Raw genomic sequence first — 19037 nt, forward strand, 5'->3', positions numbered from 1 at the left:
TGTTATAAAATACCAATTTGATCACGATTCGAAAAATAATACAAATATCAAAGGTACGTATTATTGTCCGTACATTATTAGTTCTAATTAAGACTAGATATTCAAACAAAGAATTACAGTTTTAGTTATTTTGTAGTTATTTTAAAAGAATATTTGTAATGACTTGAACTTTTTATATATAAGCGTATTATAATATTGTAGTATATATTACACAATGCAATTTCAATATAAATGCTATTTTGTGGTTCAAACATCACCCACCGTACAATGGATGATTCAATATCTACTCAAAAGTTAATACAAATAATAATATGTGATTTAAATAGATATTATTATTATAATGAAATGATAATTGTATTATATATAAAATGTTTTTGGTACAAATGAAATAAATCTATCATATTCAAATAGCTAGTAAAATAAATACTACCTTAGCAATATATACATTAATGTTTTATAAATAAATAAACTATGTAATTAAAAGTCATATTTATTGAAATGAAATATACATTATACGATTAATATAAAGTTATTCATAAAATGGATCTAATTACATTATTGTTTTTAATGGATTGAACACTCAATTTAATGATTATTTAGCAAGAATTTTGATGATAATATGATCTATCATAAATATTTCGAGTTAATAATTAAATCGCTTAAATTTTATCTAGTTTAGGACACGTTGTAAAATCAGAATTTGTCCATCCATCAATAATTAAATTTGTAACTGGAAATTTTTTACAACCACATTTGCATTCGTAATCATCTGTATCCAGATTTTGTATATATAATCCGCTGTAGAATTTTGCTACATAAGCTCCCTGAAAAAACAATACAATTATAGAAATAAAAATTTAATAAAAACTATATCCTATAGTTCAAACTATGTGGATAATCCTTGCATACTGATACAAATCGAGAATATATAATTTGTATTCCAGAAAAATTACGTTTTAATATTAAAATTATTGAAAAAAGCTTTTAACGATGAGTAATTGAAAAGGGAAATATACGTTTCTTTTCAAAATAGGATCCTTAAAATATTTATTAAACATATAATTATAATATATTTACTTGATCATATGAAAGTTTTGAAGGGTTTCCACACCATCGAGATGAATTTACTTTATCGTCACAATACTGTAATTAAAACGAAAATATAATTTTCATGTTAATTCCACAAATGTGTAAAATCTAAAAAGAAGGGGATATACAAAAAACTACGATCTAAATACTATTTGTACGTTATGCTTTGAAAATATTTATAGTATTCTGTAAGTGGAATGGATTGGAACAAAAGTACCTCTTACAATGTTTAAAGTAGATAAATACTTTATACTCATCTTAACGTTAAATAACATACATATTAACAAATTTACTACTCTGTCTTCACTAAAATTAAAAGAGTAATTGTAAATAAAATAGTAAAATAATGTAATCAATGTAATAGTTGCATAGTCTGTTTTTTGGAGGTTACAAGTGAAATATCCAGTACATAGATGTAATTCTAAATAATTGGAGTACCAATAAATAAAAAAACCTTGAAAATCAGAGTGTAAGAGCCAATATTCTGCGAAAGTCATGGTTTAAGACCAATAAATCGTTAAATATCGTGGTCTTTATTCTTAAAATTATCATAAATCCTTGAAAATAAGGATGAGCTAAATATTGATAAAATTGATGACCTTTTTACGAAAAATCTCCCATAAATCCTTAAAAATAAGAGTGTAATAGCCAATGTTCCTTGAAATCATGGTGTAAGAGCAATAAATCGTTGAATATCATGGTCTATTTGCTTAAAATTCCCAAAAACCCTTGCAAACAGAAGTAAAAGAAACAAAATTTGATGAAAATCATGGTCGAAATTCATACCAAATATCCAAAAAGCCAAAAATTGATGAAAACAATGGTTTATATACTAAAAAAGGTGGGCAAGTTGGTATCGCTCTGCTGTATTAAATTTGAATCCAATGACAGGTAACATTGTATACGAAAAACGATTCTGTACGGAGATGATTTGTTACTCTAGGATAATTATTTTTTTATATTATTACCTATATTTAAATTGTAATATATCGTTCTTTTACTCGATTTCGTAAAAAAATAAATTTCATACGCTCATAAAATGTTTTCTATATTGACGCTGGAATTTTTATTTACAGTCACTTAAAAGAAAACTTATGCATAACCTTGTGTAGGGTTTTTAACTTTATAGATATAAATCGTAAAAATTTTACGAGGTATATGCACGAATTGAATTACCTATTAAATTTTGGGAATAGCATTTTAGTTTACTCTAGGTAAAAGTTTGAAACACATTGATTTTAAAAACTTCTTAAATATTGTGTTCATCATTTCTCTCATTAAAACTTCTTATTTTTGAATTTTCTTCGATTATATAGTAGCATTATTTGTACATTTCATAAACGTTTCATCATTTCCGACTGCACTTCTAACAGCTCATTGATAAATATTTGATTTCCCACCATAAAATTACTGTTTAGTTCCGAATGATAACTATTCGTAGTTCTGTTTATAGTAGTGGAGATCTAATCCCGTATCCTTTGTGGAAATATAAATTTCATATTCAAAAATTGGCACTACGAAAATTACACATCTATGACACCATAAATTTTTATTGAACTAAAAATTATTAATGGCTCCAATAATACTAGATCCCGCATAACAATCTAGACTCTAAAACTGCTATCTTAAATCAATTATTATAGGTATTAGTTTTTAGTTATTACCAATCAAATTTGATAAATATCTATTATTTTCGTTACCTATTTACATACAAGAACAAAGGAATCAAATCCTATTACCTTTCAATATATAGCTACGGAATCAATCCAACGGTATCGGTGCAAGTAAACATAGATACCTGGGAATCAACTCATAGGCATTTATATTTTTATGCAGTTATATATTTTGTGTCGTATATTTCGTTATCCGCGAGGGTTACGTTCCAGCGAAGTTAATTAAATTTAAGAGATATCGAAAACGTGGATAACGAGACCATATCGAATACAATTTTCAATAATTTTAACCCAGCAAATAATTTTTAATCGACATTTATAAATAAAAAAACTAAAAATTTTAAAATGAGGATCTTATGTGTGAAAATAAAAATTATTTGAAATATTTTGAAAATGTTATCTTAAATAGAAAAGATAATATGAACATTTGGTTAAAATTTCAAGCATCTATGGAAAATAGAATTGGTTTATCGATAATTTATTGCTTACTAATAAACAAAAAAAAACATATCATGATAAAATTCATACATTCATCGCTTTGGTCAGAATCTAAAATATACATCTTTTTATAAATTTATGTATTTTATATATTTCGAGAAAGAAATGCAATATTTTGTTCATATTTAAATATGGTAAAAGATGAATAACAATTTTAAAACTCTTATATAAGTATAATAGTATATAATCATAATTATATTTTAACAAACCATTTTTATTTTTTCTGAGAAACGTATTTCTTTATTTTAAGAATTATCACTGAATTCAAATTTAACACATTTTATTATAATGGATTACTGCTCAACGACGAGGTTCATTTGACACCTACTATAATGTTAAATGGTTACCTCTCTTCCCCTTTTTAAATATAACCAAAAAAATTACTTATAGACATATAATAAGATAAATCATACTCTAGAATATGTTGTGATAGTCTTTTCGTCTATTTCAACTAGATCATCTGGCTGTATGACAGATGCTTGTATCAGAGCAAACAATTTTGATTGATCCATAGTTGACTTAGTAACAATATCTGTAATTTTTTCCTGAATAACAATTATTATTAATAATTTATTCTCTTCAAATTAGAAAATATTTAAATATAATCTATATTTAAATATAAGTACGTACTATAGATGTCATAGTTTCACTAGTTATTGGATCCAACCCGTATTTTTTTGAATTTACATCACAATCGTTTAAATTTGTCATATCAATGACATAATGGTCCATTATTTCATTTGTCATTGTAAAATCAAAAACTTAAAAACGTAGTTATTGTAATCAAAATAAAAAGAAATAATTTACGTAACACAATAATATCCAATACAAAATATGTATATTACTTACGGGTTTTATTTGAAACCTGAAGCGATGCATTAAATACTATACCAACTTTTAATCCATCTACTTTATTTTTAATTGGAGTGACAAAATCGCTTATTTTTTGAGACACATTTTCTATGGCACCCTAAAACAAAATTATATCATAATTAATCAAAATAAACATTACTATTATATTATAATATTCAATTTTCTACAGTAAAAATTTTTATTTTGCATAGATTTAATTTTTTTAATTATGAGTTACACTAATATTTTAAAGTATAACACTTGTTACACTAGTACTTACTAGTGCGACATTAGGTATAAATTATCTACATACTTAAACTTGGCTGAACTTTACCTAAGGTCATTCATTAGATAGGTATAATTAAAAAAATTATGGGTGCAAATCAACACAAGTATATTAGTCGGCAGTTTATTGAATTTTGCACCTCATATTTCAAAAAAAGAAACATGCTTTTGATAATACCGATAATGACAAGTTGCAATATATCTTTAATCTTTTCAATGTATATTCTTAAAAAAGCTTATGGGAGAAATTATAATTGTTTGTTTGTTGTAAATGAATTAATTAATGATTATTATTGTACCTAGTCAAAATTAACTATTTTAGATTCAATTTACATTAAAACTTTTAAATACGTACGATTTTATGCGAAATTAATTATGTCTTATTTTACTTACATCTAACATATCTGGAAAACAAATAAAAAGACCTCCAAATTTGTATTTTTTTAAAAAACTGACTAATGGATCAAATTTTTTAGTCTTATATTCTTTTGTATTCAAATGATTCAATATTGACCAACCATCATAATCAATTATGAATCCCAGGCTTAGGTAAACAATTTTATTAGCTTCTTTTAAGCTTTTAATTGCATCTATATTTATTAAAATATAATTATAATTAGATCCAATATTTAATGTACAGTTTTTATTAGTTAACTCAATTTATTGGCATTTATAAATATCTACAAAAACTTGTTTGGTCACCGTCACTATCAACTATATCTGCAGTTTCACGTTTTTGTTTTATAATGGCTAACTAATAACTGTGATATAAAACATAATTCTATATTAAATCGATTTGTGTTTGTTATTAGTAAATCACCTAAATAAAGAATTTAGATCTACTATTTCAAGTATTGAATAATTGACTATCTTTGTCATTATTGAGCCATTGGTTATCAATAGTGAAGTTAACAGGTGATCTAACAACATTTTTGTTCACAATTCTCTTATATATACTTCAATATTTAATATTTATTTTAAATGCCAATTTTTTAAAAAAGTATTTCATTTTAGATTATGATATATTATACGAATATTATGATTCTATATAAAATAATTATGGTCTCAAAACTGAAAATAATGTCATACAATTCTTTATAATACTCGAACCCCGAAATGTTTTTGAAAATATTTGTTTTTATACTGATAAATAGTAAATTGATCACTATTGTCTGCTTAACGGTTTATCGTATATGTAATATGTATTACAAGTTGTCATTTGTACATCACAAATAACATAAGAAAAGCGTGATCTACAATCAATAATTAGTATGTGTGAAGTTTATCATGAATATAATTACTTTCATCTTCTTCCAATATAAACGTGTTGGTTATATCACCACGGTCAAAAGCATATTGACCTATTGTAAGTATATCACAACGTTCTGGTAATTCGTTTATGTTAAATACATAATTACTATTCCATATTTGTCCTGCTATAATGCAAACTACTGGTTTTGCACTTATATCTTAAACAGATATTATAAATATTTATTATATAATATAACGGATACAATTAACAATAAAGCAAAATAAAATGCATTTGTTTTAATAATTTAAATAATATGATTTATTAAATTGAGATCAACAAAAATATTCTCACATATGCACATTGTGCACATTGTAAGTGTTTAAACAAAAAAAAATTAAATACCTTGTGTTGTAATCAATGGAGGATAATAAAATATGCTCAACATAATAACTAATATAACTTTCATTTTAATATTTAAAAAAATTAAATGCATAAGGTGTATAGGATTTTATTCAAAAGTTATTGTAACTGTTTACTGTTATAAAGTAGCAGTTCAAGCAGTTCAATTTAATGTAAAAATAATTTTAAATGGAAAGTCAAATTATAAAATATTATTTATAATTTTTTATTTACTATTAATGTTTATAATTAAAATATCTGCGATATAAATTCATTAAATTAATTATGTACATTATGGTATTTAATTATAATTTATGCGAGTATATAATACACTATAAATTAATAATTATTTAAATTGTAGATAACATTTTCTATTGTTTACATTTCGGTCGTGTTATTAAAAGGACAATAAATTATAAATTAAAGTGCTGTGTGTTTCAATATTATTTTTTGTTACTTCAAAAACGTAACTATAATCAGCAGTTAATTTATATAATAAAATAAAATGTATTTTGACATTTGTTGAGCTATTTATAAGAATATGAACATTTTTTGAGCTATTTATAGGGATCTGAATTTTTAAATTTTTAGATTCTGAACGATTTTTTTTTTATGTATGTGTATGTCTAAAATATGTATTTGATAAAATACTTAGATTTATAAATAGCATTTTTTAATTTACATATAAAACATTTATATTGACGTCGAATTACGTACACACATAGAAATAATGGAATTAATTTAGCAATAATTGAGGTGTTGAATATAAATAAGTTAAATTAAGAAATATTTTTATTACAGATGACCAAAATGAGGTGTTGAATTGAATTATTTAGAGCAACAAAACAAACGTTTAAAATGACTATTAACTTATATACTTTAAATATTTATTATACTTAAATTTATGTCAAATTAACTTATAATAATTAAAAAATATATTAATATGACATTTTAAGAAATTTACTTTGAACAATAATTCTGAGTCCAATCAATATAGTAATTGTCATTTTGACCACCATAATATATTCTGTAAAGTATAAAGAATGGATTTGATAACTACGAAAATGTTAATTCAACTCCATTTTATACTTAAAAACGACTTTCGATAAGAGTAAAGTTTACTGGAAGACTAAATTTAGCACAAACTTTCCGTCGCCGTGGCCGCGTCCCCAAATTTTCAAGATATAGATAATAACTGCCCTTTGTGTATCATTTTTCTACGTTTGTGTGTGTTTTTCATTTTGCTAATAGTTTTATTACGTTTATTAATGTGCATCATACGTTCATACCAAACCGCTGTTATTCCAATTCATTACCACGTTTTTCCGTTTTCGCAACAGTCGCATAAGTCGCAACGACAACAATCACGGATCAGTATAAAATTGTAAAATAATATTTTAATATAATATATTCAGAGACGTATTTAGGAATTTTGCGCCCTAGGTAAGAAAAACATAGGTACCGTATTATATCAAAATGCTCTCCAAAATTCAAAATTTACCACCCCTAAAAATTTAGCGCCCGGAGCCCAAGCCCCCTCTGCCCCCTTAAAATTTAAATACGTCTTTGAATATATTAATTTACACTACTTATATTGTTTACGAATATGGACTTATTTCAAGATCATTTATCAAGTAAGACTATATATTTTTAAATAATTAAGTTATAGTTTAATTAGTTTTCTTAAACCATTAGATATTTTGTTTTCTGTAATATAGTTTCTATATGCAGATTCATTCGCACTGCCGCAGACAACTGCAGTGACACTGACACAACTTTCTTGAAAACAATTTTGAAAATAGAGAATTTGAAGATATTTCAAATGACCTTTTTGCGAACCCATTTACCCATATACATCTACAAAATCTAAAAACAATTCAACAGTGAAACCTTCGCCATTGGTAGTGGAACTGGGACATAATAAATAAGGAAATTATAAACCAATCAAATGGACAATTTAAGTAAATTGATTATTTAAATTCAGTTAAGGTAATTACTAATTACATATTTTATATTTATTCCATTAATAACAATTTGTTTCGATAGCCATTTTCATGCTTATCAAGTGGAATTAAATTCTGAATTGCAATTTTTTGATAGTTATTTAACTTTACTAATTTACCAGACCCAACTCCTACTTTTGATAGAACTGGATAATGGAACTATTCAACTATATGTTTGTATCATTAAGGTATGCATTATAATTTATAATGTATTTAAAATATAATATTATTTTGTTTTTATTACGAAATTAAAGTAATATGTTGAGCAACCTGCAATTACCTATACGATTGCAATCTGAACTACTCATAACTAAACGTGCCCTCTTCTAGACACTAATGTTTTTACTATTCATTTTTACCTTGTTTTTTTTGTTAAGATGTTAATAAAATTACAAATTATATTTACAAAAAAATTATCTGTTATTAATTTAAATTAATTTTTACAAAATTAATGACATAAAATCGTCGTGTGACGACCCTGCAGGTGTCCGGTATCCGGTACAGTGCAATCCGTGCACGTGCTGCACGTCGCCGGCTACCGCGGACACAGGCAGACATCGCCGACGGAGGCCACAACTATACGTATATGGTATATTACTATCAATTATGATATAACATCAGCGACGGTCCGCTGCGGACTACCACTTTTAATGCTTGGAATCGCGACGTCCGAGTCCGCAACACTATTCACTCGCAAACGCGTCATCGATATCAAAATCATCAGCGCGTACGACATCGCGCACTGTGTCCGATCAACGGTCGCTATTGACCGCAGTCGTATACAACCCACTTGCGTCTCTAACGGTTGCTAATAATTGTTTTGGCCCAAAAGGTTAACGTAAATATACATAGAGATGTAACTACTTTTTTGTTGTTCATTAATACCCATTATATGACGTGTTTGTTATTAATTATTTTTTATTTAGTTATATAAGTTAAGAACACCTTCACTCGGAGAAATGCAGTAAAAAACGATTAAACGGTCATTATATGGACTAATTTGGACTAATAAACGATAGTATAGTGACAGTACATATGATATTATTATTATAAGGTTCAGTGACGCAACCAGGTAGGGGGATAAGGGGTTGTAACCCCTCCCGAAATTTCTCCGAGGCCTAGTATAATAACCTATGTACTTATCTTATGTATATAATATATTGTAATAATGTAACCACTCCCGAAATTTTTTTCTAGTTGCACCACTGATGAGGTTAGGGTACACGTTATTAATGTACACAGCACTATATGACAGTGTTATCTAATATAATGGCTACAGAATTTCCAAACTTATTGCGAACATCTGATAATTGGTATAAATATATTGTATTTGTATATATACATTATTTATTAACATGCGTAATTTGTCCAGAATATATCAAATGAATATACAAAATATATATATATAATAAATATACCAGTATATTAAATGGGAAATCTAAAAAAATTAAGAAATATTTTTTTTTCAAAACTATAGCACCTACCTATATTTTAATGTTTTAAAAAATGTTAATGTATTTCGTCTCTTGATATAAATAATTATTTGGTTGATATTTAATAAATACTTCATGTAACAATGTAACATACTAAGGTGATATTGTTGTGTAATTTTCCTCATAACCTTTATTGTTAAACGACTCACAATTACATCGTCACGTTGTTTATTGAGGTATTACACGAAGCGCGTTTTTTTATCGTGGTTTCCCTAGTAGGCTTAATCCACATCGTAAGCGAAAAATCTAAGAATTTAATCATATACATATCATATACAGTGTATATAATACATTTATACACAATACACATACATAAAAAAACTGGCTAAATATCTAAAAATCTAAAAATTCATATTCTTATAAATAGCTCAACAAATGTCAAATTACATTTTATTTTATTATGTAATTTAACTGCTGATTATAGTTACGTTTTTGAAGTAACAAAAAATAATATTGAAACACACAGCACTTTAATTTATAATTTATTGTCCTTTTAGTAACACGACCGAAATGTAAACAATAGAAAATGTTATCTACAATTTAAATGATCATTAATTTATAGTGTATTAATTACTCGCATAAATTATAATTTAATACTATAATATACAATATTAATTTAATGAACTTATATCGCAAATATACTAATTTTAGGTATGAATTATGAAGATGATTAGTAAATAGAAAATTATAAATTATATTATATTAAGTAGACAATGCATTAAAAATTGTTTTTACAATAAACTGCTAGTCTATAACAGTAAACAGTTTTATAAGTTTTTAAAAACCCATAGGTACACCTCACATATTTTATTTATTACAATGAAAATTATATTAGTGATTATTTTGAGCATATTTTTATATTCTCCGTTGATTACAACACAAGGTATTAATATTTTTTATCTATTTTTTTTTTTTTTTTATAAATATTTACAAAGTTATAGAACGACTTATAGATATTACGTGCATATAATGTAAGAATATTTTTGTTGATCTCAATTTTAATAAATCAAATTGTTTAAATTATTAAAACATATGTATTTTATTTTGCTTTATTATTAATTACATTCGTTATATTATATAATAAATATTTATAATATATGTTTAAGATGAAAATGCAAAACCAGTGATTTGCGTTATAGTTGGAGAAGTATGGAAGAGTAGTAGTGGTTATGTATTCAATATAACCGAATTGCCAGAACGTTGTGATATAATTACAGTAGGTCAATTTGCTCTTGACCGTTCAGGTGTTGAAACTTTAGTAGATGTAGAAGACGAAAGTAATTATATTAATTATTTATTTATTTATTTATTATAATATAACAGGCACATGGCCCAAATGTGCAATATTACATTTTACATAGATTTAAATAATCTAATATATGGCAACAGAAAGTAATTAAAAATATCGGTTAATATAACTTAAATAATACAACATTTTGACGACATAAAGTAATTAATAATTAACAAAACACATAATAAATCAGTAATATAGACTAAATACGGATGGGTGCTCATTGGCCAAACGCATCATTCGATCAATTGCGTTGTTCTTACCATAGTTAGTATAATGGAAAGGAATTACAAAAGGAAAACATGATCTAGAAAAACGAGGGGGAACTCTAAACTTGAGAGAGTAAGGAGAGAGCATAAAAATAACCGGCGGTAGATGATAAAAAAAAGCCTCTGGACTTGCCCTAGATGTGAGGAGTCAGTTATCGTGTACGGATCCCAAAGAACGAATGCATACTCTAGTAAGGATCGTACCAAAGAACAATACAACGTTTAAAAATAAATATTTTGAACACTTACACATATCGTTAATTGTAGATCACGCTTTTCTTATGTTATTTGAGATGTACAAATATGACCACTTGTATATTGTAATACATATAATATAATCTATTTAACAGTCATAAATGATAAATTTATTATTTATCATTATAAAACATATATATTTTCAAAAAAATATTTCGACATTCGAGTCAATATAAACTATTATTATTTTTTATAGAAACATATAAGTTATAATATATCATAATCCAAAATAGAATACTTTTTCTAAAATATCGCCATTAAAATAAATTACAAATATATTGAGGTACATGAAAAAGAATCACGAACAAAAAATGTTTTGAGGTACACCTATTTACTTCACTATTAACAACTAATGGATTAATAATGAAGATAAAAAAATAATCAATTATTCAATACTTGAAATCCTGGAACTAATTCTCTACCTAGGTGATGACTTATTACAAACACAATACAAAATGATAAAAATAAACAAATAAACTTAGTAAAATTAATAAAATACAAAATAATGTTATATCACGGTTAATAGTTAGGTATTATAAAACAAAAACATGAAACTGATAGTTATAGTTGACAGTAACTGTGACCAATTATGTTTGGATAGGTATTTTTAATTGACAATAAAGTGAGTATTTCTGTTATTTCTTAACTGTACCTTAAATTTTCTATCTAATTATAAATATATTTTAATAAATATAGAGGCAATAAAGATCTTAACAGAAGCTAATAAAAATGTTTACCTAAGCATTGGATTCTTATTTGATGAAGATTGGTGCTCAATATTGAATGCTTTGGATGAAAATGAATATAAAACTCGAATATTTGATCCATTAGTCGGTTTTTTAAATAAATACAAAATTAGTGGTCTTTTCATGTGTATTCCAGATATGTTAAATGTAAGTAAAGTTAGAAATCATTAATTTCGCATAAAATCATACATATTTAAAAGGTCTTATATAAATTAAGTGTAAAATGGTTAATTTTGACCATGTAAAAATAACCGTCAATTTACAACAATCAAAATTTTATAATTTCTTCTATAAGTTTTTTTTTTAGAATTAACATTTAACACAATAAAAATATATTGCAATTTATCATTATCTGTATTATCAAAAACATGTTTCTTTTTTTGAAATATGAGGTGCAAAATTCAATAAACTGCCGACTAATATACTTGTGTTGATTTGCACCCGTAATTTTAATTATAGCTGATGTGTAACCTGAGGTTAAGCCAAGATTAAGTGTGTCATTTATACATAATGATGCACCAGTACATGTTATACATAAACGTATCATTATAAATCATAGTTATAAGAATGATATCTATGAAAAATAAAAAATGTTATTATACAAAATTGAACATTATAACATAAAATTATATTTATATTGTTTAATTATGACATAATTTTGTTTTAGGGTGCCATAGAAAATGTGTCTCAAAAAATAAACGATTTTGTCACTTCGATTAAAAACAAAGTAGCTGGATTAAAAGTTGGTCTAGTATTCGTTGTATGGAAACAGGTTTCAAATAAAACCCGTAAATAATATAAAATTTTATTGGATAATTCTATGTTTCGTAAATTATTTTTTTTATATTCTAATTACAACAATTATTCTTTAAGGTATTGATTTTACATTAATAAATGAAATAATAGATCATTATGTCATTGATTTGACAAATTTAAATGATTGTGATGATAATACAAAAAAAATCGGGTTGGATCCAATAACTAGTGAAACTTTGTTATCTATTGTACGTACTTATTTTTAAATATGGGTACTTAATACTTGCTAATTTGAAAAAAATGAAATAATTACTAATTATTATCAGGAACAAATTACAGGAGAAGTAACTAATTCTAGTATGGATCAATCAAAATTGTTTGCTAAGATGCAAGCAACTGTAATAATACCAGAAGATCTAGTTTCGAAAAACCAAAAGTCTGTCACAACTTATTCTGAAGTAAGCTTTATCTTATATCTCAATAAATAATTATAATATATAGAATCATATTATGATTCAAAAAGGAGAAAGAGGTAATACCTTAACTTTACAGTACGTGTCTAATGATCCACGAAATTGAGCATTAAGCCATCATAATATATTATTAACACTATATATATATATATATATATATAGCTATTTTAGTAGTATTAATAGAATTAGTTAAAATGATTTGTTAACACTATATATATAAATATTTATATAGCTAATATAGTAGTATTTTTGGAATTAGTTATATTTTGATTTAAATTAATAAAAAATAAAAAATGTCATTGCCTGTAAAATATAATTAGATTCATACATTTTAACACTTATTTAAGAGTTTTAAGACCTTACAAATAATATATATTTAATTATTACGAAATAATTAAAATTGTTATCCATCATTGGCATCATTTACATTATTTAAATATGAAAATAAATTCAAGCTAAATGTTGCATTTCTATTTCAAAATATATTAAACTCATAATTTTAGAAAATCTAATACATTTTAAATTCTGAACAGAGCGATGAATGTATTGATTTTAATATTTTTTCATTATATATTTCTTTTTATATTAGTACACAATAGGTTATCGATAAAATGTTTCAATTTTCTTTTGATACTTGAAAATTTAACCAAATGTTTATATCATTGTTTCCTATTTACAAAAACATTTTCAAAATATTTAATTTTTTTTTTAAACACAATTTTCATTCATAAATTTCGATTAAAAATTTTTGGTGGGTAAAAATGCTTAAAAATCAATATTATATCACACAAAATATACATCTGTATAAAAATATGAAAAACACATTAGCATAATTTTTTTTATATATATTTCAAATTAGAACTTTGACAAAATTCATCAAAATCGCCAAACTATGGTTTTCCAACTTTTTCGTATACAATTAATATATCATTATATTCAAACTTATAAGACCTATAATAGTAATCCATCTGACACATAACATTCAACATAGTAGTACACAGTTACCTACTTTTTTTTGATATTAATTATTTTCGGAATAAACTAACGGCTGCTATGAGTTGATTCCCGGGTACCTTTGTTGAACAGCACCGATACCGTTGAATTCATTCCTTGGCTATTGATAAGTATATACGAGTTAATTCTCTCATTGTTTTAGATAAGTAACGAAAATAAATAGTATTTTATCGAATTGTATTGGTAATAACTAACTATAATTTACCTAAGGGTCATTAATCATTATAGTTCAATATAAATTTATAGTATCATGGATGTTTTTTTCGTAGTGTCATTTATTTAATATGGAATTTATATTTTACCAAAAGCATGTTTCCCACCAAATACAAGGGTTCAGATTTCCACTACTATAAACAGAACTACAAATAGTCAGAAGAGTTATCATTCGAAAATCAACAGTTGTTTTTTCAGTGGAAAATCAAATTCTAATCTATTTATGGATGATCTGTTAGAAGTTCAGTCGAAAACGATGATTGGTTTATGAAATGCATAAGCGATGTTATTAGGAAATCCAAGAAAATTCGAAAAAAAAAGTTTTTATAATGTGAACACGATGTTTAAGAAGTCTTTATAATCAATGTGTTTCAAATTTTTACCTAGTGTAAACGAAAATGCTATTCCCAAAATTTAATAGGTAAACAACTCGTTCATACCTCTTAATTGCCCGGTAATCACTAAAATACCAAATACATAAATACAAACAAACTAAACAACAATGAAACTAACTTTGAAGAACCTGATATTACATTTTTAATGGTTAACTATAAAAATAAATTATCGATATATAATCTGAAAATTATATTTTCGTTTTAATTACAGTATTGTGACAAGAAAGTAGATTCATCTCGATGGTGTGGAAACCCTTCAAAACTTTCATATGATCAAGTAAATATATTATAATTATATGTTTAATAAATATTTAAAGGATCCTATCTTGAAAAGAGACGTATCCTGCAATATATTTCCCTTTTCAATTAATCATACTTAAAAGTTTTTTTCAATAATTTTAATATTAAAACGTAGTTTTTCTGGAATACAAATTATATATTCTCGTATTGTATCAATATGCAAGGATTATCCTCACAGTTTGAATTATAGGATATAGTGTTTGGTTATTTTATTAAATTATTATTTATATAATTGTATTGTTTTTTCAGGGAGCTTATGTAGCACAATTTTACAGCGGATTATATATAGTAAACCTGGATACAGATGATTTCGAATGCAAATGTGATTGTAAAAAATTTCCGGTTACAAATTTAATTATTGATGGATGGACAAATTCTGATTTTACAACGTGTCCTAAACTAGATAAAATTTAAGCGATTTAATTATGTAACTCGAAATATTTATGATTGGTCATATTATCATCAAAATTCTTGCTAAATAATCATAAAATTGAGTGTTCAATCCATTAAAAACAATTATGTCTATTTAAATCACATATTATTATTTGTATTAACTTTTGAGTTGATATTGAATCACCCATTATACGGTGGATGATGTTTTAACCACAGAATTGCATTTATTGAAATGGCATTGTGTTATTACAATGTTATAATACGCTTATACATAAAACGTTCGAGTAATCACAAGACACAAATAATATTTTAAAATTACGACAAACTAAATAAAATTATAATTCTTTGTTTGAATATCTATTTTATTCTAAATTTGAACTAACAATGTACGGATAAAAAATAGTGCATAATACTTATCTTTAATATTTTTATTATTTTTCGAATCGTGATCAAAGTAGTATTTTATAATATATTCGTTAATATTATAGGGGGCACTGGGGCTAGTTGACACACTTTATAGATTTTTATTCCACGATCAGAATTTCCTTATTAAATACTCAAATTTGTTTGTATGTCTTCATTAACATGTAAGCTATGAATTCATACCTTTAAATCGTCTTAATGTTTAATCTTTTTTCTACAATATTTAAAACTTAAAGGTTATATCTTACACTCATGTGCACCAATAGTAGTGTAGAAAGATCGTTTTCGAGATTAAAATTAATAAAAATGCATTAATATTAAATTAACACAAGGACATCTAAACGATTTGATCCTTTTGTGTATATAGAGTGAAATTGTGAAATATATTCACTAACGTATGATGTTTTGGTAGGTAAAATTCAAAGTTTAACAGGACAACAATAGAATCAGAAGACGAATAAATGGCTTAAGCGTATTTAGCATCAACTATCTCTGGAATATGGTGATGTTGAATATTAGGAAGTTAGCAGAATATCAATTTCATTTAAATTTGACTGCATTTACGATGAGGAAACTCTGCTTTTCTGTGTTTTTCATATGGAATTCAATTATAAACTATACACATTTTAGTAAGTATTCGCCATAAGAAAATGGTTTATAAATAATTTTACTTATAAATATTTTTAGGTATTTTCCTGTTTTCCATGACACGTTCGTTTGTTCGTTCGTTTGATATAAAAAGTGTCGTAGATTCTTTTACAAATTTTACATGCTTCGACCACATTTATGTATGAGCCAGTGGTTGTTCTAAATTAACGACTTATCGGACTATCTTTTTTTGCCATAGTAAATAAACTTCATTTTTCACTAAATTACGTGTAGTTTATTGACTTTAAACATCACAGAAACAGACCTACGACAAAGTTTTGTTCTCATAGTTAAATCGAGTCGAGTCTATCTCTATCAAGACCAGCCCAATACAACATGCTATGCTCCATCTTTCAACTTTTTAAATTTAATTGAACAATAAAATATTTTGACTTTTTTTATTAAAACAAAAAATAACAGTCTTTCACTAAACCTGATATTAGTTAAAATTATTTGAATAAGAAGAAATATAAGTTCTTCCTGGTCTACCAAAAAATCAAAAAAATCAAAAAAAAATCTTTAAGTTGTTTCACAAAAAATAACAAATTATTACAACAATCAGGTTTTATTGGGTCATTAAAAACAATCTGTAAAAACTGATGTGGTAAAAAATAAGTAACCGAAATTTCAAAAGAAATATATTTCTTATATAACTATAGTTATTGGACATAATATAGAAGAAAAAATTAAATAATGCAACGCACAGTAACAAATTTTTATAAATTAGAGTCAAATTGTTAATGAAGTAGTGGTGTTTATTGAAAAATTTAAGCTAGATAAATTAAATAATGTAGATTCGAAATAAAAAATTGTTCATAAATTTTGAAAAAACATCTAAAAAGTACTTGATTTTAGCATTTAGCACCCTCTTGTTTGTGTTCCAGTATCCAGTGCCTTCTGATTGTAACCAGTAAGGACTTATATGTATATATCAGAATCTAAAAAATCAAAAAATTCTCATTTCTGTAAATAGCTTAAAAATGTAAACATACATTTTATTTTATAATTTAAATTAACTGCTGACATACATATTTAGAGTACGAATATATAAAAGGTTATTTGTATTATTCTAAGCAACAAAAAATAACACTGAACCAACTAATTTTCATTAATAATTTATTGTCCATTCTAATAACACGACTAATAAATAACAGAACATTTTATTTACAATTTAAATCATTATTAATTTATAGTGTAGTATTTACTCTCATAAATTATAATTTAATACCATAATGTACAATATTAATTTAATGAATTTATATCGCAAATATACTAATTTTAGGTATGAATTATGAAGATGATTAGTAAATAGAAAATTATAAATTATATTATATTAAGTAGACAATCCATTTAAAATGGTTTTTACAATAAACTGCTAGTCTATATCAGTAAACGGTTTTATATCTTTTGAGGAAACCCCATGCACCTCATACATTTAATTTATTACAATGAAAATTGTATTAGTGATTATTTTGAGCATATTTTATTATTCTCCATTGATTACAACACAAGGTATTTACATTTTTATTCTGTATTTTTTTTTTTTGCATAAGTATTTATAAAGCAAATAAATTTTTGTTGATCTTAATTTAATAAACAAAATATTCAAATTACTTGAGCAAATATTTTTTTGTTTTTTGCTTTATTCCTATAATTGTATCCGTTATAAATATATATTTATAATAAATGTAATGTGTTTAAGATAAAAGTGCAAAGCCAGTAGTTTGTATTATTGCTGGAGAAGTATGGGAAAGTAATTATACATTCAATTTAAATGAATTGCCCGAACGTTGTGACATATATTCAGTAGGTCAATTTGCTCTTGACGGTGATAATAGTACCCGTGTAATGGAAAAAGATGAAAGTAATTATAAACATTCTAAATACTCATACATATTGTTGATTATAGTCTGTAGTTCATGTTTTTCTTATGTTATTTGGGATATACAAATGGCTACTTCTGTCTACTTGTAAGGTGTAACACATATGGGATAATTTTTTTTAACAGAGAACAGTGATAAATTAAGTATTTATCATTATAAAAACAAATGTTTCAAAAACATTTCGGGGTTCAAGCCAATATAAGAAATTATATGACATTATATTTTTCAGTTTAAAACTATTACTATTTTATATAGGAACATACTCGTTATATATTATAATCTGAAATAGAATACTTTTTTTAAAAAATTTTGGTTTAAAATAAATATAAAATATTGAAGTGTATATAAAAGAATAAATTGTGTACAAAAAATGTTGAGAGGTACAACTGTTGACTTCTTTATTGACAATTAATGACTTGATAATGGCAATAAAA

General features: G+C 24.9%; 3 protein-coding genes across 3 annotated transcripts; 2 read left to right on the forward strand and 1 right to left on the reverse strand.

Annotated features, from left to right (window-relative positions):
* Nucleotides 1–659: 659 nt before the first annotated feature.
* On the reverse strand, nt 660–7055 carry LOC132925847 (uncharacterized). Its single transcript, XM_060990211.1, has 8 exons — nt 7013–7055; nt 5699–5866; nt 4854–4987; nt 4110–4230; nt 3891–4021; nt 3674–3805; nt 1078–1143; nt 660–824 (listed from the first exon to the last, which is right to left on the reverse strand). The coding sequence occupies exons 1-8, from the start codon at nt 7053–7055 to the stop codon at nt 660–662; spliced, it is 960 nt and encodes a 319-aa protein (XP_060846194.1).
* Nucleotides 7056–10299: 3244 nt separating this feature from the next.
* On the forward strand, nt 10300–12901 carry LOC132925858 (uncharacterized). Its single transcript, XM_060990221.1, has 4 exons — nt 10300–10427; nt 10651–10821; nt 12056–12252; nt 12773–12901. The coding sequence occupies exons 1-4, from the start codon at nt 10364–10366 to the stop codon at nt 12899–12901; spliced, it is 561 nt and encodes a 186-aa protein (XP_060846204.1). The 5' UTR covers nt 10300–10363.
* Nucleotides 12902–12984: 83 nt separating this feature from the next.
* On the forward strand, nt 12985–15670 carry LOC132922554 (uncharacterized). Its single transcript, XM_060986129.1, has 4 exons — nt 12985–13109; nt 13188–13319; nt 15168–15233; nt 15506–15670. Exons 2-4 carry the CDS (start codon nt 13221–13223, stop codon nt 15668–15670), a joined length of 330 nt encoding a protein of 109 aa, XP_060842112.1. The 5' UTR covers nt 12985–13109; nt 13188–13220.
* The last annotated feature ends 3367 nt before the right edge of the window (nt 15671–19037 follow it).

Source organism: Rhopalosiphum padi, chromosome 1 (genome assembly GCF_020882245.1).
Source record: "Rhopalosiphum padi isolate XX-2018 chromosome 1, ASM2088224v1, whole genome shotgun sequence".
In the NCBI taxonomy this organism is placed as follows: domain Eukaryota; kingdom Metazoa; phylum Arthropoda; class Insecta; order Hemiptera; family Aphididae; genus Rhopalosiphum; species Rhopalosiphum padi.